General features: G+C 48.4%; 1 protein-coding gene across 1 annotated transcript in view; it reads left to right on the top strand.

The window, feature by feature from the left end:
* Positions 1-24,976, top strand: part of CDC27 (cell division cycle 27) — a 533,340-nt gene extending 508,364 nt beyond the window's left edge. Inside the window, exon 9 of the mRNA XM_086950015.1 lies at positions 24,018-24,976. Coding sequence (XP_086806141.1) covers positions 24,018-24,100 — 83 coding nt within the window. The 3' untranslated portion in view covers positions 24,101-24,976. The remainder of the gene's footprint in view (positions 1-24,017) is intronic.
* Positions 24,977-25,335: the final 359 nt, after the last annotated feature.

Here is a 25,335-nt window from a genome sequence, read left to right as displayed (position 1 = left end):
TTTTCACCAGAACTCACTAATCCGGAGCATCCCCTATGGCGAATTTTTGACGACTCGGAGAATATGCTCAGAAGAAACTGAATGGACCAAGCACAGTAAAAGAACAGCTCAAATTTTTAAAAGGAGAGGATACACCCCAAAAGTAATTGAGAAGGGTTTAAAAAATTATGAAGAAAAAAGAGAAAAGAAATAATTAAAGCAAAACCTCAAGTAAATGATATTTACAACAAGGGGTGGTGAGGGACAGAGTCTCTGAATTAAACAGAATACTCTCACCCAGTCAAGAGATCAGGGCTAGATCCAACACCGTTTTTTAGCTCACTGCACCATCCCAGTTTCAGAACCTGGCTGTATGCAAATTAGTCTGTTCCTGTCAAGTAAATGAAGCACCAAAAATCTGGCTCAGTACAACTTACTCATCTGAAGCAAGACAATGGACCAGGATATTAAAAAAGAACTAGAAAATCTTGAAATTGGATCCAACTGTAGCAGAAATCAGGGGTGAACACCCAAATGGGACGTACAAGAGAACTGGGAATTTGAAAGATAAATTGGTGCAGAGTCATTTCTGGAAAGATCAAAACAAAAAAACAATGGTTAAAAACTACAGGTTTTGTTATGTTAAAACTGCAAAGTGTGCCAGATTGCAAAAAATACAAAGGAAGTGGTTGGAGTAAACAGGAAAGTGTGGCATATCCGACAATTAATAAATTGCAAAACCCAGTACGTTGTTTACATAATTGAATGCCCGTGCTCCTTGAGATATGTGGGGAGCACAATTTGTGAGGTGAAAAAAATAATCCTGGAGCATGTTTGAGCAACCGTAAACAATGACAGAAGCAACGCGGTGCCAAACATATGGAGCAAAAACATGAAAGCAACTGGAAATCCTTAAAGTTCTACTGAGTAGAAAGTGTGGAGAAGCATGTACGGGGTGGCAACCGTGAAAAAAAGTTACAACAATGTGAGATGCGCTGGATTTGGTCATTGAGAACATATGCCCCACAGGGTTTGAATCAGGTCGAGGAGATGTATGTACAGCTGGATTAAGTCAAGCTCAAACTAAAAAGCCTTTGACATTGTGACAAAGTGGACATTATTTTATAGTGACTTCCCCAATACTATGGACAACAAAAGATGTAATTGATGAATTATACCTAGAATACGTTTTTCCAATTTGTGATGGGGTTAACTACATGGTAAAAAGTTGATTTTGTTTGTCCATCCTTAGATTGTTTTTTTCTGCCATAGGGCTCGGATGTGTTTCCAGCGCTCCGGTTTGGAACCGAATTTCCTTCGGCGCGCAATCCTCACCCAGTTTGACGGTATTGTTTTGATCGCGGTCCCCATCGACGCAACTCTTCACGACTTCGAAGTCTTCGATTTCGGTCGTCGACGAAGGCCTTCGGGCCTACCTGAGCCTTACTCTCTGGCTTATGGAAAGGACGCCATTCAAGAAATGTCCTCAATGTGGGTCAAAGTTTCCCCACACCGATCTATATGAGGTGTGCAACCTTTGCCGCTCCACTGCACGAAGCCAAAGACTGTTCCTCCTTTGCCTCCTTCCAGTCCAAGAAGACGAATCGGGACGGACGAGCTCGAAGAACCCTGGCTCGCTCGTCAGCTTCGATCCCGGATGACATCTTTGAAGAGGGCGTCGATGTGCCAGAACAGCAGCGGGCCGAAGAAAGCGCCAGCTCTTCTGATGACGACGACTCAGAAGTCGAGGACATTACTCCAGCTCAACGGGTCGTAAGTACACACGTCGGCCCGACCCTTCCTCAAAACCCTCCAAAAAGGCTTCGGTAACACCCTCATCTTTGGGCCCAGGTGCACACCGAGAAACTGCTTCCCACGCCCGGCCTTTGGGTCCAGCAAAGAAGCCTACTAAGCCTTCAGGTAGCTCGGGCTCGAGTCAGCCTAATTCCGGTGTCGATCCCATACCGACACCGAAAAAGAAGCCATCTTCCTCATCCACGCCGACCGCTGCTTTAACACCCAAGCACTCAGCGCCGAAGACTGGCACCAGCACATCGATGTAAAAATCGCTCTCTCCGAGCCGAGTAAAAAAACTGCCTAAAGGTCCCGACTCCCATGCTTCGGAGCTGAAAAAACCCCGGAACTGAAAAAACATGTGCCGGTAAAAGACATTTCAAAAGGTCACAGTTTTAAGCCGAAAGACAGTAGACCAGCTACTGAATCGGTGCCGAAAAAACCTCCAGAACCGAGAACTTTGACACCGAAGGATCTACCCTCCACAGAAGCTTTTCACACCAGATCCTACTCAAAAGACTCTCGTAAAGGATCCTAAGACTGGCCAACTGACCTCCAATAAGAGACCACTAGAGGCGCCTGCACCACCTCCTCCTCCAAAGAAGAGACATTGCAACCTCTCCATTAAAGGTCCCTTCTCCACCACCTCCCCATACTCTTTCTCCTCCTCCTCCACCACATCATTCTCCTACACCATCCCCTAATCCAGATGATGATGTAGATACAGACTCTGATGACACAGGTGGGGGTGCACATGACCCAGTAGGGACCAATAGTCCCCCGCAGTCACCTAATCCATGGGATGATTATACCACCCCTGATGTGCCTTATCTCCCTCAAGATGATGTATATCCCTCCAGGCCATCCCCCCAAGAGAACACTATAGGTTTTAACCTACTAGTCCATAGGGCTGCCCAATACCATGGGGTTGACTTGCACACAGACACTGTGAAGGAAGATTTCTTATTAGACACATTTGACACTACACAAAGGTCCACTTCCATTTTCCCAATGCTTAAGAGGGTCATTAAGCATGCAACAGAGGTATTTAAAGATCCTGTCAGGGCTCAAGTCCTCAACCCCCGCATTGAGGAAAAATACAACGCTGCCCCTACAGATCCAGTTTATATTAGAGGCCCAGCACCGCTAGATTCCTTGGTAGTTTCTAACGCACATAAACGTGCCAATTCACAAACATGAGATGAGGCAAACAAACAGGGTCCCAGGCAACTAACATATGGCGCATTGCCAATACTCAAACGCTATTGGCAAGATATGACGGGGCACATTATGAGGAACTGGAATCCATAATGCAGCATCTACCAGATAAATACAAAAATAGGGCCAATGAACTCATATAAGAAGGTAAAAATATCACCAGTACTTCCATTCGTTGTGCCCTAGATGCCGCAGATACTGCCTCAAGGACAATTAACACCAGTGTCCTTTTGCGTAGGCATGCCTGGCTTCGTATTTCAGGTTTCAAACCTAAAGTACAAAATTCCAACCTCAATCAGACATTTGATGAGAAACACCTATTTGGCCCTAATGTCGATGTATCTTTAGAGAAAATGAAACAAGACACTGACACAGCTAAATCTATGGGAGTCTTGCAATTGCAAGCTCCCAGACGTTATTTTCGTCGCTTATCATATAGAGGCAACACAAGAGGCTACTCCTCCGATAGCCCCTCCACTTCCTATAAGTCCCCTAGCCAATCCACATTCACTAAGGGCTACCAAAGAGGGGGTTACAGGGGTAACAACAACAAAGGCAGAGGGAAAACCAACAACTCCCACTCTGCCTCCACCCCTACCCAATGACTTTCCTCCACTCCCGCCTCAACCCCCTCCCCCCCACCCGGTCCCTCCCCCCTCCCACACCATTCCACTCCTGTGGGGGGGGAGACTACAACAATTCCTTCCAGGCTGGACCAACATCACATCAGACAGGCGGGTGCAACAAATTATTCAATCAGGTTACTGTCTAGAACTAACATCTACCCCCCAAACATACCACCCAAACAGCGTCCAATTTAATAAGAGCATCTATAACTGCTAAAGCAAGAAGTAATATCTCTATCAGAAAAAGGTGCAATAGAACCTGTTGCTCTGCACCAACAAAACGAGGGAGCCTACTCCCTAAACTTTCTTATCCCAAAGAAGGACGGCTCTCTAAGGCCTATTTTAGACCTCAGACCTCTAAACATATACATACAGTCAGACCATTTTCACATGGTCACACTCCAACAAGTCCTTCCTCTCTGTTACAAAACGACTTGCCTTGCTACTCTAGATCTCAAGGACGCATACTTCCACATTCCCATTCACAAAGCTCACAGAAAGTATCTAAGATTTGTGATAAGCGGGCAGCACTATCAATTCAAAGTACTCCCATTCTGAGTCACAACAGCACCAAGAGTATTTGCCAAGTGCCTAGCAGTAGTGGCAGCACATTTACGAAGACAGCACATCCGCGTCTTCCTGTACCTAGACGACTTGCTAATAAAAGCCAGCTCCTACAACCAGTGTGTAGAACACACTCATGCCACTATCCAACTGCTTCACAACATGGGGTTCACAATAAACCACACCAAGTCCCATCTGCAACCATCCAAAGTACAACAATACCTCAGTGCCACAATAATCACCTCCAAAGCGCTAGCTTACCCCACTCCGGTAAGTATAGCGAGCATGCAAGCTCTTCTCACAAAGTTTCAGCCAAACACTTCCTTCCAGCCTGAGTGTTCATGCAACTCATAGGGATGATGGCCTCTTGCATTTTCATAGTGCCCCATGCAAGACTTCAAATGTGTCCTCTCCAAGAGTGCTTAGCACGCCAATGGAACCAGGCCCAGGGTCAATAAACAGACCTAGAGTTGGTGGACAGTCGGACTCCTCGCTCTCTGCAGTGGTTGAACACCAAAAACCTTTCCAAAGGGCGACCGTTCCTTGAGCCAGTTCCTCAGATAGTCTTGACGCGGACGCATCACTCTCCGGCTGAGGAGCCCACCTACTGCAACACACCATGCCAGGCAGGTGGACACCACAACAAAAGTTACTACATATCAATCATCTAGAGTTACTAGCCATATTCCTAGCAATGAAAGCTTTCCAAAAGCAAGTATCAAACAAAGCTGTGTTAGTCCGCACGGACAACATGACAGCCATGTATTACATACAGAAACAGGGAGGAACACACTCCCTTCAACTCTCTCACCTACCACAGAACATAGGGCGGGAGGCTATACCTCAAAACATAGTTCGAGGCATGTGGGCTGCTGAATTCATATCTGTGCATAGATCGCCACCTAGTGTTGGGTCCGGATGATTGCACATTGTTGTCCTGGAAGAGTCTTCGAAGTATCACGAGATAGGTGGCTCCTCCCCTGGACTACAGTGCGCATGGGCATCGCCTCCATCCCCAGATTGTTTTTTTCCGCCATTGGGTTCGGATGTGTTTCGGTTCCCTCTGTCGGAACCGATAGTTGTTCAACTTCTACTCGAGACCAAAACGTCTGTAGGCTGGGCGTCGGTATAGTTGCGTGCGGGTTTCTTTCTGACTCTCAGCTCCCATCTCTTGCTGCCCTTCCACGTGCCTTCGGCGCGGACGGGCCTACACTACACTCTTGCTATGGAGCGAACTCCGTTTAAGAAGTGCCCGGTGTGTAACTCTAAATATTCACACCTCGACGTGCACCCTGTGTGCAATACCTGCTTGTCGCCGGATCACCGCGAAGACACCTGTATGGCGTGTTCGAAGTTCCGGAGCAAGAAGACTTTAAAGATTCGCCGGGCTAATAGGCTCCAGGCTCAGTTATCGGCTACGGCGCCCCCACCAGACGACATTTTCCAGGAATCTGTCGAGGGAGAAGACGACGTGCAAGGTTCGGACTCTAATCCCGCATCCGAAGGTGAAACCTATGACGAAGGTGCGGAGAACTTTGACGAAGTCGCCGACGAGGTAGGGGACGACGAACAGGCTTTTGCCACTATGGGTGATAGCTCAGAGGAGGAGCATCCCCAACGAGACTCTGGGGTTATTACCCCTCCTACGGCCCAGGTCGAGGGATCGCCTTCGGGCCTTACCCAAGATCTAACTATGAGTCCTACGTCCCCGCCTCCGGGCCCGGTCACGGACACTTATGAACCATCACTTACGTCGAAGAAAACGAAAGTGAAGCCAACTGGTCACGCACCCTCGGATGCGAAACCGAAAGTGAAAGTGGCGCTGGTGAAGAAGGTTCTGGAGGCGTCAACTTCCAAGGAAACCAAAATGGCCGACTCAAAGAGCCACGCCAAGATGGCCGACCCGAAGTCCTCGGGGTCGGTACCGAAGGCGAAATCGTCCGACGCTGCTGCGTCGGCTCCGAAAGGGGTCGTGAACCCGAAGTCGGCTCCGAAAGGGGTCGTGGACCCGAAGTCGGCTCCGAAGAAGCGCCTGGGCGACGACGAGCGTGGCCAGGGGGCCTCGGCCCCGAAGAAGGCGCATGTCGAGCCGGTCAAGCCCTCTCCGGCCTTGACGAAGAAGGTGGAGGAATCCTTGCAGCGGATTCGAAAGGACACTGTGGCGCCGAAGCTCACGCCTAAGCCTGCGAAGGAGCAAACGCCTATCCGTTTCACCTTTCCTCCCAAGTCGGCGCCAAAGGCCTTCGCGCCGAAACAGAGTGGACCCTCGAAGGAGGTATTGGCACCTAAAGCGGCCTTGGTGGTGTCGAAGCTTCGACTCCAACCCCTTGCTGAAGAGGAACGTCGTGAGGTAACCATCGACGCCAACACCGGAAAACTGTCGCTCCTCAAAAGGAAGATCACGACGGAGCCGGCGTTGGAACATTTTAAGATCCCTCTCAAGAACAAACGGGACTCCGAGGGCTCTTCGGCTTTGGTGGAACCTGTGTCCCCACAAACACTGGGGTACTCGCCGACGCATTCCGTCGCGGCCGGGGCGGACGAGGAGGATGCCGAGTACGACTATCCGGCGTACTCGGATCCGGAGGAGGAGCACGTTCCGTGGTCCGCCGGAGGCACCCGGAGGACCCGCAGGGGGGTCCGGACGCTCAACTTTTCGCGGCCAAGACGTCCCCGACCGAGGATTCGGCGGCCTTCAATGCCCTGATAGAGAGAGCTGCTGCTAACCACGACGTCGAGCTGCACTCGGACCCCGTGGATGTGGACTTCTTGTTCGACACCTTCTCGGTAGCCGAAAAGTCAGTCAAAACGCTACTGATGCTGAAGGGGGTGCTTAAACATGCAACAGAGGTTTTCAAGGAGCCCACCCGAGCGCGTGTGGTCAACCCTCGCATCGACAGGAAATATAAAGCAGCGCCCACGGATCCGACATATATCAAGGGACACTTGCCATTGGACTCCCTGGTCGTTTCCAATGCTCGGAAGAGGGCAAACTCTCAAACTACTGGTGACGCTCCTCCCCCAGACAAAGAGTCCAAGATCTTCGAGGCCTCAGGCAAACGGATTGCTGCACAGGCAGCTAATATTTGGAGAATATCTAACACCCAGGCCTTGCTTGCACGTTATGATAGGGCCCATTATGACACATTAGAGGCCATACTGCAACACTTGCCTGACCAATACAAGGAGGCGGGGGAGATGCTGATTCAGGAGGGTAAACTCATTACAAATGCATCCATTAAATGTGCGTTGGATGTGGCAGACACAGCCTCCAGGGCTATCAATACTAGTGTGCTGCTTAGACGCCATGCCTGGCTTAGAATTTCGGGGTTCAAACCCGACATCCAAACCACTATACTGAATCAGACAGTGAATCCTGACCATCTGTTTGGCCCAGAGGTGGATGCCACACTGGAAAAGATGAAAAAAGATACGGAAACTGCCAAGTCCATGGGGGCTTTACAAAGTCAGCAGTTTCGGAGTGGTTCCTTTCGCCGCTCAAACTCCAGAGGCACCTCAAGGGGACAAGCAGCCCAGTCCACACAATATTTCAAGACTAACACCCAAGCCTCGTATAACAACAAAAATAGAGGTGGTTACAGAGGCAATAATGCCAAGGGCAGGGGACGTGGAAACAATAGCTCCAGGTCCACCGCCAACAACAAACAGTGACGTCTTGTCACTGCCCCCCGGCCACGCAACACCGGTCGGGGGGAGGCTCCAGCAGTTCCTGCCGGCGTGGAAGTCCATCACCACGGACAGGTGGGTGAGGTCTATTATCCAGTACGGGTACTGTCTAGAGCTTACGTCCATTCCACCGGACATACCCCCAAGGAGCCGTCCTATGTCAGGCGAGCACTTGACCTTGTTGCAGCAAGAAGTTCTAGTCATGCTGCAAAAAGGGGCGATAGAGCTCGTTCCATTGCAAGAGCGGGGAACAGGGGTTTACTCCCTGTATTTTTTGATTCCCAAGAAGGACGGATCCCTCAGGCCGATCCTGGACCTCAGGCCCTTGAACTGGTACATCCTCTCGGAGCACTTCCATATGCTCACGTTGCAGCAGGTGCTTCCCCTGCTTCAACAGGGGGACTTCCTGGCTACGCTGGATCTGAAAGATGCCTATTTTCATATTCCCCTGCATCCTTCCCACAGGAAGTACCTCAGATTCACGATCTTAGACCAGCATTACCAGTTCAAGGTTCTGCCGTTCGGAGTCACCACGGCACCAAGAGTGTTTACCAAGTGTCTAGCGACTGTGGCGGCGCATCTCCGTCGCCAGCACGTCCACGTCTTTCCCTACCTGGACGACTGGCTCATTCAGGCAAGGACAGAACAGCAGTGCGTGGACCACGTGTCACGCACCATTCATCTCCTGCACGATCTGGGATTCTCTCTGAACTACCCAAAGTCCCATCTCCAGCCCGCCCACGTGCGACAGTACCTGGGTGCGACAATCGACACTCTGGCAGCCACCGCGCAGCCGAATTCAGTGAGAATCGCCAGTATCCAGGCGCTGATCCAACGATTCAGACCCCAGCACTCGCTTCCAGCGAGGGTGTTCATGCAGTTGATAGGCATGATGGCCTCCTGCATCTCCATTGTCCCGCACGCGAGACTACATATGCGTCCGCTTCAGGAGTGCCTTGCACGTCAGTGGACTCAGGCTCATGGGCAACTGACAGACCTAGTGTTGGTGAGCGGTCGGGCATACAACTCTCTGCATTGGTGGAATCCACACAACCTTTGCAAGGGCCGACCATTCCAAGAGCCTGTCCCACAGATTATCCTGACGACGGACGCCTCTCTCCAGGGATGGGGAGCGCATGTACTCCATTACACTGTGCAGGGACTATGGACACTACAGCAAAGGAAGATGCACATCAATGTGTTGGAACTGATGGCAATCTTCATGGCCTTGAAGGCGTTCAAAGTACATCTGTGCAACAAAGTCGTGTTGATCCGGACGGACAACATGACGGCCATGTACTACATCCAGAAGCAGGGAGGCACGCACTCTCCACAGCTGTCTCATCTGGCTCAGAGCATGTGGAAGTGGGCCATTCAGAGGAACATCTTCCTCATGGCAGAGCATCTCCCGGGCAAAGACAATCAAATGGCGGATCTGCTCAGCAGGCACAGCCATCAGATGCACGAGTGGGAGATACATCCATCAGTACTCCAACCGTACTTCCAAAGGTGGGGTCATCCAGAGATAGACCTGTTCGCCACAAAGGAGAACGCAAAATGCCAAAGCTTCGCCGCCAGATTCCCACACCCCCAATCACAGGGCAATGCGATGTGGATGAACTGGTCAGGCAGATTTGCGTACGCTTTTCCCCCAGCACCTCTGATACCGCTGGTGGCACGCAAGCTCAGGCAGCACTCGATGACTCTCATCCTGGTTGCTCCAACGTGGGCTCGCCAACCATGGTACACCACGTTTCTCGAACTGTCCGTGGTACCGCATCAAAGGCTTCATCTCACTCCCAGCCTTCTGACGCAGAGCCATGGCGACATTCAGCACCCAGATCCGCAACAGCTCAACCTGGCGATCTGGCTCCTGAAGTCCTAGAGTTTGGCTACCTCAATCTTCCTCCCGATTGCATGAACATCATTCGGGAGGCAAGGAAGCCCACTACCAGAGCTTGTTATGCGGCTAAATGGAAGAGGTTTGTCATCTACTGTGCTAACCACAATATTGACCCGCTAGATGCTTCCATTCAAAACATCATTTGCTATCTTTTTCACCTGTATCAATGCAATCTGGCATACTCTTCCATCCGCATTCACCTGTCTGCTATGGCAGCTTACCTCCAGAATAGACAACACCTGTCATTATCCAGTATTAGGGGTGTCTTTCATAGATTCACATGCCTGAATCATTCCCCGTCGTCGAGACGGGAGCCTCCGGTAAATAAAAAAGTAATGTCCATAGACATACATAGAGAGAAAGGGTCCAAGGGTCTCCCCTTAGCAGCCTTTCCTTGTCCTTATGTAAAAAGGACCAAACTGACCTAGTCAGCCAATCAGCTCCGACCTCCCTCTAGAACCTTCCTGGGAGGAGCCTCAGTCCCTCAGATTTTCTACCGCACGTTGTGCTAGGGAGTCTCCAGCCTGAGCTCTCCTCAGGATTATTCTAAAAATCAACAAACTCTCTTGGAAGTTTCTCTGAACCTAAAAACTCTTCAAGGACTTCCTCAACACACTACCCCTGAAGTAAGTGTGTGTTTATACTGCCTTTTTCATGTCTGACTCGGGGAAGAAAGCCCTGTTCAGGGCCTGCTCTTCCTGCAGCAAGACAAGGATTCATGTGGATGACAAACACGACCTGTGCCTGTATTGCCTTTACCCGGATCATAATTCGGAAAAATGCGCAATCTGTCGGTCTTTTCCCAAAAAGACCGTGAGAGACAGAGAAGGTCGCCTTCTGATCTGGCTGGACAGGCTTAAGAACAGGGACAATCCAGAGTCCTCTGTGAGCAGCGTTTCCAGAACTTCTGCTGTCTCGAGCAAAAGGCCAAGGGACGCTTCCCCGGGCCACTCAGACACTCCTCCTGCGAAGACTCACAAAAAGTCTTCTGAGGCGAGATCGGCGTCATCCTCAGTGTCGGCGAAGGAAGATAAAACCTTCAAAATGCCTGCTCCGTCCTCCAGACAAAGCCAGAGGACTACTTCAGTAAAAACCACGGTGTCTACCACATCGGCATCGTCGCCCTCAGCTTCAACGACGATGACTACTTCCTCTTCATCTACAGGTAGGCCTGTTTCTTCAATTATTCCCCTGACCATGTCGACCACGAAGACTACACCGTCGACGACGCCATCAACAGCGACGAGCACGTCGTCGTCAAAACCGTCGTTGACGAGAGTGTCGACGAGAGACTCGTCGACGAGACAATCGTCTACGAAGGCACCGTCGATGACGACGACGGCTGCGCAGTCGTCGACGACCAAGATCCCTTCGTCCACCCCTCCGTCGACGAAGACCTCGTCGACGCCCGGCTCGTCGGCGACGAGCCCGTCGACGAAGACACCGTCGACGAAGACACCGTCGACGAAGACACCGTCGACGAAGACACCGTCGACGACGACACCGTCGACGACGGGCTCGACGACGACACCGTCGACGGGCGATTCGACGACGAACGAAACATGGAAGAAATCAAAGCTGGTGGAGACGCCGTACATGATGCTACCACCGTCGACGGCCCCCTCGACGACTACGAGCTCTACCATTCAGTCTACCAAACAGGGCAACTCAATAATTACCCCGGAAACGACGTCTCCTAGCAAGGTGGAAAAACAACCACCTCAAGAAATTTTCCAAAGCGAGGAATCCGAGGAGGATGACCATCTGAATCCCGCTACTTCACTCACAGACCTCCACATAAAATGCCAAAGCACTGATGAGGAACAGGACGAATTCACGTATCAGGAACACTCGGTCCAAGCCAGTGTCCACACCGAAGTCACCCCCATGATATGCCTGCCGGCGACCCTGGTGGATGACTTGAAACTTCTTGTGCAAGACTACAAGCGGCGCTTTCCGGAGCCTAGCAAAGGCGGTCAAGCACCTGAGAGTCCCGCACCAGGGGACAAAGAAGATCAGACGCCTCCAGTGCATGTTCAGGTGTCCGCACCGGAACGCCCTCATCCTCGCCATCAACCCCACCAGGAAGTTCATCCTCAAGTGGTGGTCTCTTCGGACGAAGAAGAGGAAGAGGAAGAACTGGAGGAAGGAGAGGTCCAGGAGGTTCACTCAGACCACTCGGACCAGGCTGATGAGGACGAATATATTACATCATCCCCAGCTTCACCACAACCACGCCAAGCGGACTCCCCACCGGTGGACATTGCGGGTTTCCACAAGCTGGTGGAGAGAGCGGCGAAGAGATTCCACATGGTGGTGGAATCCACGGAAACGGACTGTTTCCTCCACGACTTCAAGGAACAGCCTCAAAAATCTGCAAAAGCTGTTCCAATCATAGACTTTTTGTGGGAACAGGGTAAGAAGCTAATGCTCACTCCTGCTTCTGTGCCAGCGGTGGTCCCACGCCTTGATAAAAAATACAGGGCACCACTCACTGCAGCGGCTTGCCTAAATGGTCACCCCAAACCGGACTCGGTAGTGACGCAGGCGGCCCAGAAAAACTCCCGCAACCCTTCATCACCACTGTCAGCTCCCCCGGACAAAGAGGGCAGGAAACTGGACACGATAGGCAAGCGCTTCACTTCCACATCGGCCATGTCCATCAAGGTGGCCAACTCCATTGCCTTGCTAGGGCGTTACAATCGACAATTATGGGAGGACATTGCCCCTTACATAAAGGAACTACCTGATGACGTCCAGGGAGAGGTGAAAGCGCTCCTCGTGGAGGGTCAATCTTCTGCAGCGGAGCTCATAGACTGTGCTATCGACGCAGCCATGACAGGCTTCCGTCAACTTGCGGGAGCGGCTGTACTGAGACGACAGGGATGGCTCAAAGCCACTTCATTCCGCCAAGAAGTTCAGGCAAAGGTTCTAGACATGCCCTTCGACGGCCAGCACCTGTTTGGAGTACAGGTCGACGAGGCCCTACAGGCCATTAAAAAGGACACAGACACGGCAAGGGCCCTGGGATCTCTACAGTTCAGAAACCAGTCCTTTCGGGGCAACAAGCCCAGGGGTCAATCTTCCTATCGAGGCTCATATCAAAACAGGTCCTCGTCCTCATTCTCGTACAATCAAAAAGGCCAGTACCAAAACAAGCAACAACAGGGCAGACAGTCTTCATTCGGAAGATCGTCCTACAGAGGTAAAAACACCAAGAGGGGCGCTGGCGGCCGCCAGTGACCACCTACTCCAGCCAGTCCGAACACCATCTCCGTCCTTTCAAATTGGAGGAAAGCTGACCCATTTCCTTCACAATTGGCAGAACATCACCACGGACCGGTGGGTTCTTCAAATTATTCGATTTGGCCACTCTCTCGAGTTCACCTCCATCCCTCCCAATACCCCTCCACGCAGACGGACACACAAACATCCACGCCTGCTTCTAAAGGAACTTTCGACAATGCTACAAAAAGGAGCAATCGAAAGGGTTCCGGCATCCTCGAAGGGGAAAGGATTCTACTCCCACTTCTTTCTTGTACAACAAAAAGAAAACAAGTGGAGACCCATCCTGGATCTCCGGGGGCTCAACACCTTCCTACGAAGCCAATCATTCAGGATGGTGACAATTCAGGAAATCCTGGGCATTCTAGAGAAAGGAGATTTTATGGTGTCACTGGATCTCCAGGATGCATACTACCACATCCCTATCCTCAAAACTCACCGGAAGTTCCTAAGATTCGAGGTGGCGGACCGTCACTATCAGTTCAAAGTACTGCCGTTCGGCCTCAAGTCCGCACCGCGCATATTCACGAAATGCCTTGCGCCTGTGGCGGCATTCCTGCGCCAACTGGGCCACCAAGTCTTCCCCTACCTAGACGACTGGCTGGTGAAAGCACCCTCACCTGGGGACGCGGTCACGTCCTCCAACGCCTGCACCAATCTCTTTCAAAATCTGGGATTGACGCTCAATATCAAGAAATCATGCATGGTGCCCGCAACAAAAATTACCTTCCTAGGGGCCATGTTAGACACAAGCTGCACGAAGGCCTTCCCCTCAAAAGAAAGAGCAGACAGGATCTTATCTCTGGCCACGGCTGTGGCAAAGAAAAAGCACCTGAAAGTTCGGACTTACTCCTCCCTCCTGGGGATGATGTCTTCCTGCATACTCCTCATACCGCACTGCAGGCTCAGAATGCGGCCCTTGCAGGAGGCACTCGCGAGCCAATGGACCCAAAGCACTGGCTCATTCGAAGACATCCTTCGGATCACACCGAAGATTTCAAAAGCTCTACAATGGTGGACAAGTCGTCACAATCTGATGGTGGGCTTACCGTTTCTCCTCCCAGCATCACCGCTGGTGATAACAACAGACGCCTCCCTAGAGGGATGGGGCGCGGTGCTCCAGGACCTACAGATCAGCGGCAAATGGGACTCTCAAGAGCAATTGCTCCATATCAACCTCTTGGAGCTGAGAGCAGTGTTTCTGGCTCTACAAGCCTTCCTACCCCGCATCCAGAAATCCCCAGTGCTCGTCAGGACGGACAACACCACGACGATGCACTATTTGAACAAACAAGGGGGAACGCGTTCACTCTCGCTCTCACGCGAATCACAGACGATCTGGAACTGGCTGGTACTACACGACATCCAACTCAAAGCGGAGTACGTGCCGGGAAGGGACAATACCATCGCGGACGCCCTGAGCAGGCAAAAATCCCTCTCCCACGAGTGGGAACTATCGGACAGCGCCCTCACTCACATCTTCTCTCTTTGGGGAGTCCCAAACATCGACCTCTTTGCCACCAGGAGGAACGCAAAATGCCCGTGCTACGCAAGTTGGCATCCCCAACCAGGATCACTAGGAAATGCGTTCTCCATCGGATGGTACAGCGTCTTTGCATACGCCTTTCCTCCATTCCCGATGATTCCACGGCTCCTGAGGAAAATGAAAGCGGAACCATGCACCCTGATCCTGATCGCCCCGTCCTGGCCGAGGCAACACTGGTTCTCGGATCTGCTTCGACTATCCATCAAATCACCGATCCGACTGAACCAACACCCAGCCCTACTGACGATGTCCAACGGGCAAGTGCAACACCCGAACCTCCAATCGCTCAAATTATCAGCCTGGCTCCTGAGCACAGAGAATTCGGGGACCTGAATATCCCACAAGACTGCAGGGATGTGCTAGCCAAAGCAAGAGCGGACAGTACGAACAAGACCTACTGTCTCAAATGGAAGAGATTCTGCATATGGTGCTCGGAACAGGGCTTACGGCCACTCACCATCACACCAGAACAAATACTACCATACCTCCTGCATTTGGCCCAGTCGGGACTGGCGCATGCGTCCATCAAAGTCCACCTGGCAGCAATCTCGAGGTTCACCAGAACGATCACAGGACCATCTCTGTGGTCTAGTCGGCTAGTTAAACAATTCCTCAAAGGACTATACAGATCCTTCCCGAGGCCTCGGAAGGTACCCCCCACCTGGCAGCTTAACCTGGTACTCAACCAGCTCATGCGACACCCGTTTGAACCCATTCACAGGGCATCGCTTCAACACCTTTCATGGAAAACTGCACTCTTGCTCGCTCTAACTTCGGCCAGAAGGGTTAGCGAGCTGCAAGCCTTGTCCATTCAAGAACCTTATCTACAATTCAGACATGATAGGGTGATACTGCGACCAAACCCTAAGTTCATTCCAAAGGTACCGTCGGACTTCCATCTCAACGAACCTTTGGTCCTTAGGTCTTTCTTCGCCAACCCTTCCACAGCAGCGGAAAGGTCACTGCATTCTTTGGACCTTATGAGGTGCCTGAAGTTCTACCTGGAGAAGACTAAGGATCTAAGGAAATCCTCACAGCTGTTCGTGGCATACAGCAGGCCAAGAATGGGCCTACCACTCACGAAGCAAAGCATATCCAGAACGATCTCCTCGGCGATTTCCTTCTGCCACGAACAGGCCGGCCGGCCTCTAAATGTTCATGTTACCGCTCATTCCACCAGGGCGATGTCCACGTCAGCGGCGCTGTTTGCAGGAGTGCCAATCCTGGACATCTGCAGGGCGGCGACCTGGAAGTCACCGCATACTTTCTCCAGACACTACTGCCTGGACATTGAACTCCAGAAGGATGCGGCAGTGGGCCAGGCGGTGCTTCGCCATCTCTTTCAGTAAGGTGAGCCTTCCTACATCCCGCCTTCCAGGTATGCACATTATTGCTCTGATGATATTATATCTAAGCTGTCTCTTTATTGTATGATATTATATGCATTATCTACTATGACGGCAGAGCGACTCTGTTTTACAAATGTGCTACTGTGATTGCTAGCTACTCTGATTCAGGCATGTGAATCTATGAAAGACACCCCTAATACTGGATAAGAAATGCGTTACTTACCTGTAACAGCAGTTATCCAGTATTGGTGTCTTTCATAGATTCACATGCAACCCTCCCGCCTCCCCGGGAAGGACTCACCTCCCTCTCGGAACTATATTACGCCAAACCTAGCTGGGTGCGTACGAAAATCTGAGGGACTGAGGCTCCTCCCAGGAAGGTTCTAGAGGGAGGTCGGAGCTGATTGGCTGACTAGGTCAGTTTGGTCCTTTTTACATAAGGACAAGGAAAGGCTGCTAAGGGGAGACCCTTGGACCCTTTCTCTCTATGTATGTCTATGGACATTACTTTTTTATTTACCGGAGGCTCCCGTCTCGACGACGGGGAATGATTCAGGCATGTGAATCTATGAAAGACACCAATACTGGATAACTGCTGTTACAGGTAAGTAACGCATTTCCTCTTCAGGGTCCCTGCTATCAAGGCCTTTCTGGAAGGACTCAAAAGGGTCATTCCACCAAGGACCCCACCAGCTCCAGAATGGAACCTCAATGTGGTTCTTACGAGGCTGATGGGTCCTCCCTTTGAGCCACTGCACTCTTGTGAGCTTCAGTTTTTGACTTGGAAGGTTGCGTTCTTAGTAGCGATTACTTCGCTACGGAGGGTTAGCGAGCTGCAGGCGCTCACCATCCAAGAACCCTTTTTCCAGGTACATGCTAACAGGGTGGTGCTCCGCACTAACCCTAAATTCTTACCCAAAGTGGTATCCCAATTCCACTTAAACCAGACAATTGAATTGCCGGTGTTTTTCCAAAACCCAGAAACGCTGGCGGAGCGCATGCTCCACACCCTTGATGTTAAGAGGGCCTTGATGTATTATGTAGACAGGACAAAAGATTTTCGCAAAACCAAGCAGCTTTTTGTTGCTTTTGCCACTCACCACAAGGGAAACGCTATCTCTAAAGCAGGGATTGCTAGGTGGATAGTGAAGTGCATTCAGATCTGTTACGCTAAAGCTAAGCGCACTCTCACTATCCCACCGAGGGCCCACTCCACCAGGAAGTTGGGGGCCTCTATGGCTTTCCTAGGTAACATTCCCTTAGAGGATATCTGTAGAGCAGCCACATGGTCTACCACACATACTTTCACTAAACACTACTGTGTAGACGTACATTCCAAACAACATGCATCAACAACAAAAGAGTGTTCCTGTTCTGTTTAAGGTGGAAAAAAGGACAGAGCACAAGAAAACAACAAAGCCCAACGGTCAACTGCTTCAACGGTCTATAGTGCCGCACCAAAAGCTATACCTAGCTCCACGCCTTTTAACCCAGAACCGTGGAGAGATCAGACACCAGGACCCAGCTTAGCTCAACCTTGCGATCTGGCTCCTGAAATCCTAGAATTCGGATATCTTAACCTTCCTCCTGACTGTATGAACGCCATAAAAGAGACTAGACGTCCAACCACTAGAGCCTGCTATGCAGACAAGTAGAAACGCTTTGTAATATATTGTCACAACAATATTAATCCTCTAGACATGTCTATTCAACACATCATAGCATACTTATTACATCTTCAAAAATGTAACTTAGCCTACACATTTATTAGACTGCACCTTAATGCCATAGCAGCATATCTACAGAACAGACAGCATCTATCTCTGTTCAGAGTGCCTGCTATTAAAGTTTTCATGGAAGGCCTCAAGCAAATAATTCCTCCCAGAGTACCTCCTTCACCAGTGTGGAATTTAAACATTGTTCTCAATGGCTAATGGGACCTCCCTTCGAACCTTTACATAAATGTGAACAAAATTTTTTAACATGGAAGGTTGCATTCCTAGTAGCTATTACTTCACTACGGAGAGTTAGTGAACTACAAGCACTAACCATTGAAGAACCTTTCTTGCAAATGCATCACCATAAGGTCGGTCTCCGTACCAATCCAAAATTACTTCCCAAAGTCATCTCTCCCTTTCACCTCAATCAATCTGTGGAACTCCATGTGTTGTTCTCGCAGCCACAAACAGTAGCAGAAAGAGCTCTTCATACCCTAGATGACAAAAGAGCATTGTTATGTTACATTGAGAGAACACAACCCTTTCGTAAGACCAAACGACTTTTTGTGTCTTTCTCACCACCACACAAGGGCAACCCTCTATCAAAATCTGGGTTAGCTAGGTGGATTGTTAAATGCATACAAATTTGCTATCACAAAGCTAAACTTACGTTATCTGTTCCTCCTAATGCCAGCTCTGCAAGGAAAATTGGGGCTTCAATGGCATTTTTAGGGAACATTCCCTTAGATGACATCTACAAAACAGCTACATGGTCTACACGCACACATTCACAAAACACAATTGTGTAGATGTGCAAACCAAACAACAAGCTAATGTGGGCCAGGCTGTTCTCAAAACACTATTTCAAACTACTGCAACAGATAGGGGTGGTCGCCGCTAAGAATGGGTACTGCTATACAATCCATGCACAGTGTGTAATCTGCAACTCTTATGCCTCGAACGGAAAATGCTACTTACCAGTATGCATCTGTTCTTGGCATGTAGAGCTGAAGAGTTACACACGCCCACCCGCCTCCCCGGGTACTCTTACCTGTTCCAGTATTATCTTAATTAGATACAGCTTACATGGAAATCCTTCCTTTCCTTGCACAGCTCCAGCATTTCCCTAATGGCGAAAAATAATCTGAGGATGGCGCCGATGTCCATGCCCAATGTGGTCCAGAGGAGGAGTCGCCTATCTCGTGACTTCCAAAAAACTTTTCAGGACAAAAACAAACTGCAAACATCCGGGCCCAACACTAGGTGGCGATCTATGCACAGTGTGTAACTCTGCTGCTCTACATGCCAAGAACAGATGCATACTGGTAAGTTGCATTTTCCTTTATATAAAATATGATGTCACAATATGGAGTAAGGCATTGTTGAATATAAAGAGCAATGGTTAGATTGCAGAGATGAATGATAGCTAGAAGGGAATTTCCCGTAAAAAAGTCCTCATACAAGAAAAATGGTTGAAACAGAGAAAGTATGCCCATTTGAGGGCTGTGAGAGGCAGAATAATTATTGGAATGCTGAGAATTAATTACATTGACATGCAAAAGGCCTTTTCCGGTAGGAATCAAAAATGAAATGAGAGGCTAAGAATGTGGAAATATTATGAAGAATGAACTTGTTGCTATAGAGATACATGACAAATTGTACCAAAAGAATGATAAAGTGGCAAAACCTAAGTCTACCAGAAACCCCTGTGATGAAACAGGAAGTCACATGATGAGCTTTTGAAAGTATTTGCTGATAACAAAGTGCAAAGCATCAACTGTGATCAAGGTCTCGGAGAGGCTGAAACGCGTTGGTTAAAGCGATGAAATGCCCGTGAAGCGTTGGATGTAATTAAAAGAAGATTGTGAAATCACTTGAGTGTGCCTCCATTCATCTTGGAAAAGAGGGTTGAGATTATATATTACGGCTTGGGGCTCCGCCATGGAAGCTGCACAGCTAAAGACGCGCCCTGAATCTGGTGACGTTGAGCTAAAATGTGTAATATATATATATAGAAGAAGAGAATTCTCGAACACATCCGTGCGGAAAAGAATTCGAACATGCTATATGCAACTGCCAAACACATCAGCACATGCCAAAATGGAGACTGGAGAGCAATGACTTTCTATGGGATCAGAATGCTGCCAAAAATGGAAAGAGGGGGAGATTCTGTTCGAAAACTACGTCAAATGGAATCACGCCTCATAATCAGATTACGAACTAAGAGCCCAAGAGGCATTCATTTTGGAAAATAAATTTACATACATCTGGAATAAATGTGCAAATGAACTTCCAAACCGAAATGGGGTACTAACCCAATGCGAACAGAATCTGTAAATATGGGTACCTATCCCACGACATTTAACAACTGAAAATAACTCTGCCGATGTGAATTAACATTCGACGCCACATACTATAGGAGTGTAAAGAAAAGCGCACCTGTCTTTCCTTTTCTTTTAATTTTAATTAATTGTTCCAAACTACATATCCCATAATGCCACTTAATGGCTAATATGGGCTAGTATAAATGTGGAAACAGTAGAAGGACTTACTGACCGTGACCAAAGCCTTGTCTGGCTGAAACGTGTTGGTGGGGTGAAACGTTGAAATAAAGGCTTTCAAAAGTATCCGGCTGTGCCGCCTCCTTTGTCCAAGTTAATTAATTTGGGTCAGGATCCGACCCCTGGGCTGAGCACACGCTGCGGAGTGCTTTCATCAAGCTTAAAGGATTACATTGCCGAAAAATATATATATATATATCAGAACAAAATACCAGTTCCAAAATGTAAGACTTGTGGAGAGAGTAAGCGAGAGGTGGGAGTAAGAGATGCAGAAATAGGTAGAAGGTTGGTAAAGATGAGAGGCAAATAGAGAGGATATGTGAATGTAAAGGCACTGAACCAGCAAGAGACATGAAGAGCCTGGTCGTAGGGAAAAGGGCAGTAGCAGTGCTTTAAATGGACCGGTACTTGCAGGTACCGAGTACCTTCACTTCTTATTTTTATCAGTGTTAGTATCGGCACTTCTTTACTGCCAAGGAGAGTAACAACACTCATGAAAGGCAGGCTCATTGACTGCTAGTGCCGGTGAGCACTAGGCTGTCCGAGTTGGAACCTATCTCTGACAGCCAAGGCACTTCTGTAGTCCTGAGCTGAGCCGCTGCTGAACTATTGAGCATGGACTCCTATGTTTGATGTCCCAGTGTTCACCATCACACCCTGCTTGACAGTGGAGGGCTTATTTAGGCTCTGTGCTGTTAATCACATTCACACTATTGTGTGAATTTGTGCAAACCCAGGGTGGAGGCAGCACTCTGACTGTGGCAACTAAGAAAGCCGTGGGAGGTAAGTGTTTGCTTATGCCTGTGTGCTTGCCTGCTTGTATGTGCCTGTTTTTGAGTGAGAACGAGGGAAAGTATCAGGACGCTCTCAGGAGATAAAGTAAAGGCAATGTATGGAATGCTTTTGTGAACATGTCTGCTTTCTTTCTTGTGTGCGCCCTTGAGAATATATAGAATTATGCCAAACAACAATAAATAACCGGGCATTAAGAAACAGCAAATATTACAAAACAAGGAAATGTTAACATATCATCCTGTTTGGCTTTTTTTTGTGTAATGAGTTAACCTGTTTTGTTTACATAAGCGCATTTCATGTATTTTAATATGTGCTTCAACTCGTACAGAAGCCATTATGTACCATCATATCTTGCCCTTGGCCTCGCCCCTAGCTCCTCCCACTTGCCACACCTCTAGCTTATTTTAATGAGTACCTGCACTTATTTTTTCCCCATTTAAAGCACTGGTTTTAAAACCGCTCTTTGGGCTACTTTTTACTTGTTTTATCTTGTTAATCCATCCGACTCGGTTCGATAAATAAAAAAACGAAACAGTGGCATTTGTAAGTGTGCGCATGGGTGATCAATGCGTGCCCATCCCTACAAAATGATGCAACAGTCCATCATTAGGTCTGTTTTTTCGCCCTGGTGCTCTGCATTAGGGTGACCAACCGTCCGTAAATTTCACGGGCAGTCCGTAAATTGGACCTCACGTCCGAGGATCCCTTTTTGTCCGTAATGTTGGGCCTTTCAGTTAACAGAGCTGTTGCCCTGCGAAAGGCCCCAGCTCCCTGATGGGGCTGCCTCGCACTCCTCTGAGCACAAGAGCAGCCCACCCCCCCCCCCCTATTTTCCTTCTGTCTGGGGCTGATTGCCACATACAGAATGGCAATGGGTCAGTCTGGGCTGGCACAGCGTGTGGTGGCCTCCTCCAGCCTCGGTCCAGGGCATTCTGTCACAAAATAGTGCAAAAACGCCCATGCTGCTGCTAGGTGAGAATCCAGTTAATCAAAGGAAGGCGGTGAAAGAAGTTCACAAGGAAACAGTTATAGTATAGCAGCCATGGTTGCTGCTTTTTTATTTTATGCAACTAACAACCATTGACAAAGCCAATAGTTCTGGCTTGTTGCAGGTGTAACATTACTTGTTGTAAAATATATCTGGATGCAATGACAGAAGCAACAAAAATACTAGTCGGGCGGTATATTATATTAAGCACAGATTTTTAGCTTAGGTGTTGTAAGCCACTCATTTTATTACATCAAACACAATTTTGGAGAGACCCCCCCCTAGTTTTTTCATCCCACTTAAAGCTCTGGAAACAACACCATGTCGCAGTCGCCCCATGTCCAGGCACTGTGCATCATGCATGACTCATGCCTTCCACTTTTTCAGATTACCTATGTGTAGGAGCATAGTGAACCCTCCCCACCCCACCTCTTGCTTTAGGAACTACAGTGAGGGTGGAGTTCTTGATGGGTCTCATAATTAATGTGAAAAGGTGAGTAAGTAAGTGAAGGGATGGGTGGATGGATGGCTGGATAGATGAGTGAAATGATGGATGGGTGAGTGAAATGATGGATGGATGAGTGAAAGGGTGGATGTAAGGCTGGAAGAGTGAGTGAAAGGGCGGATAGATGGACAGAAGGATGGATAGATGAGTGAAGAAGTGAAAGGGTGTATGGATGAGTGAGTGAAAGGATGGATGAATGATGGGTTCAATGGATGGATTCATGAGTGAATGAGTGGATGGGTGGGTGGATGGAAGGATGGATTGCTAAGTGAAAGGGGAATTGAAAGAAAGGGGGATGGATAAATGGATGACTGAACGGGCGAATGGGTGAAAGTATGAGTGACTGGCTAGATGAATGAGTAAGTGAAAGGGTGGCTGGATAGGTAAATGGCTGGACGGGTGGAAGAGTGGATGGATGAGTGCGGATGGATAGGGTAAAAGGGTGGATGGATGGATGGATAATGGATGAGTAAAAGGGTGGATTGAGGGATGGATGAGTGAAATGATGGATGGAAAGATGCGTGGTGGATAGGTTTGTAAATGGTTGACTATGGACATGGATGGGCACACAGATGGAAGGACAGAATGAATGGTGAAAGACTGAATGATGGATGAAAGTATGATTACACATTGTAAGCCCCATTATCTTAAGCAACATTTCCTATACATTGACTTACTCATTTATATGAGTGTCTCTATATAATATGTGTGTTGTAACACACTCCAACACTCTGCCCCACATACTTGGGGATGAGTAGCACTATAGAAGAAATGAAATACACATGAGAGGAGGGTCTATGTGAAGATGAGGGGCACCATTGGAGGATGATAGCAAGGCCAGACTGGTTGGACCAGACATCAGGCGTTTTCTCTGGGAGCTGGAAAGGTGGGGGCGGTTTTGTTACCACAAAAAGACCTGCACATTTGCTTAAAGCTGCGCGCATACTGACAAACCATGAAATGCGCAATTGTCTCAACCTAATATACGCTTATTTTCACTTGTACTTTAGTGGTTGTCTATTTACTTACTTGTATACTGTTGCGCAACCTCCACTGATGTGTTTGTAAAACTTACATTTTGTCCTGAATTTTGACCTCCTATCCTGAATTTTTGTCCTGAATTTTGACCCTTTGTCCTGAGTTTTTACGCTCACTGTCCTGAATTTGCACCCATGCCAGTTGGTCACCCTACTCAGCAGCCGCAATGCTGTTAAACATGGCAAACACATTAACAAACCCAGCGAGACCTATTGTCAGGCTGCAGCTGGTCACTTTCTCCAGGTTCCTCAGGTACCCACTTCAATCTGTAGCGGGAGAGGGGGGCAGGAGGGGGAGGGGGGGGAGAGGAGATTGGGTCAATTAAGCATGGTTTGACCAGTTTTGTCACAGCTGCTTTGGTTCCCTGTCCGGCCCTGGATATAGTATCCACCAGAAATATTGTATCACTTTTTCATTGCATCTCATGCATGGACACTAACTACTTTTATCTTTGTTTTAAGTGGGAACCGATGAATCCCAGGAGAGCAGCATGACAGATGCAGACGACACACAGCTACATGCAGCAGAGAGTGACGAGTTTTAACCCTGGACAAAGCTGAACGGGACCTTGAAGTTGACTGTTATTTTATTCATCACCATAAAAGGTCTTTCAAAGCCACTAAGCCTTCATGGTATCATTAATACTCTGCCAGTAATGCACCAGTTCAGCCGATTTACATTCTACAGTCTGGGAATTGAAAACCGTGCAATATTCTGTGACGCTGCACTTTGGGACAATAAGGCTCTTTTCTGAGCCGCCTTCCCTTTCGGGAAGAAGAGAAGACTATTTCGAACATGGCGGTCTTTTGGTATGAGACCGATTCACGCGGAGGGGTCAACAGTGTGGGGAAGGTTTACTGAAAAGAATTACGTTTCCTTTTTTCTTTTTTTCGCCAAACAAAAAAGTCTTTAAACAAACTTGAAACACAAAAGAACTCTTAAGTAACTTAATTTTGTTCATGCTGCAGCTACTGGAGTTCTGATGGATTTTTTTTTTATTTCGAGTCTGCCATGGGCAGCACCAAAACTTTGATCGAATGTGGACCCTTAAATACGATTTGTGTGAAAGAGAGCACCAAACCTGGGAAATGTGGTTGGCTCTTGAACACTGCAGGAGCTTCTGTGAACAATGAATGCATGTGCTCATGTCCTGGAATGTTTCTAAGATCACAAATATATATATATATATTTACAAATATATGTATATATAACAATACAAACATTAAAAAAGAAAATCTTTACCTGCTCTTGTTTCCTTGCGCCTTTTAGTGTAAGGTAACCGTGGATAAGGGACAAAGGTTGCCACTTGATGGGAACACATTTACCTCTACAGCTCCAAGTGAGCAATTTACAGTTGAAACTGTAAATCATTGTCCACCTGGTATTAAAGAAAGGAATAATAAAAGGATGAAAGTGAAAAGCTCCTTCATACTGTTTTCTCTTAGGGGTTTAGTGTATACCTCTGCTGATACCTTGGTAATACACATGGCATGTCATTGCTGGCAAAAGTCAAGTGACGAAAACTTAGCAACAGTTGGAATTTGAGGAAAGTGTGCATAAAATAGGGGAAAGGGCATCTCTGTTCCTAAAGAGTGTATTTTAAAAACATGTATAAAATATTGTAAAAGGCCAATTTTCCTTTTAATTATGGTGGGCAGTGAACTATTTCTTGGAAAGGGCTGTTACATTTTAAAGTCATGAATTTTACTCTTGTGCTTTTTTCCAACGGTTGTCTACATTTTACGCTCTCGCTACCTTTCTTTTTCATCTGTCTGGTAG

Source organism: Lissotriton vulgaris, unplaced genomic scaffold, assembly GCF_964263255.1.
Source record: "Lissotriton vulgaris unplaced genomic scaffold, aLisVul1.2 SCAFFOLD_403, whole genome shotgun sequence".
NCBI classification, from domain to species: Eukaryota; Metazoa; Chordata; class Amphibia; order Caudata; family Salamandridae; genus Lissotriton; species Lissotriton vulgaris.
The sequence above is the reverse complement of the archived record's forward strand: the minus strand, read 5'-3'. Positions and strand labels throughout refer to the sequence as shown.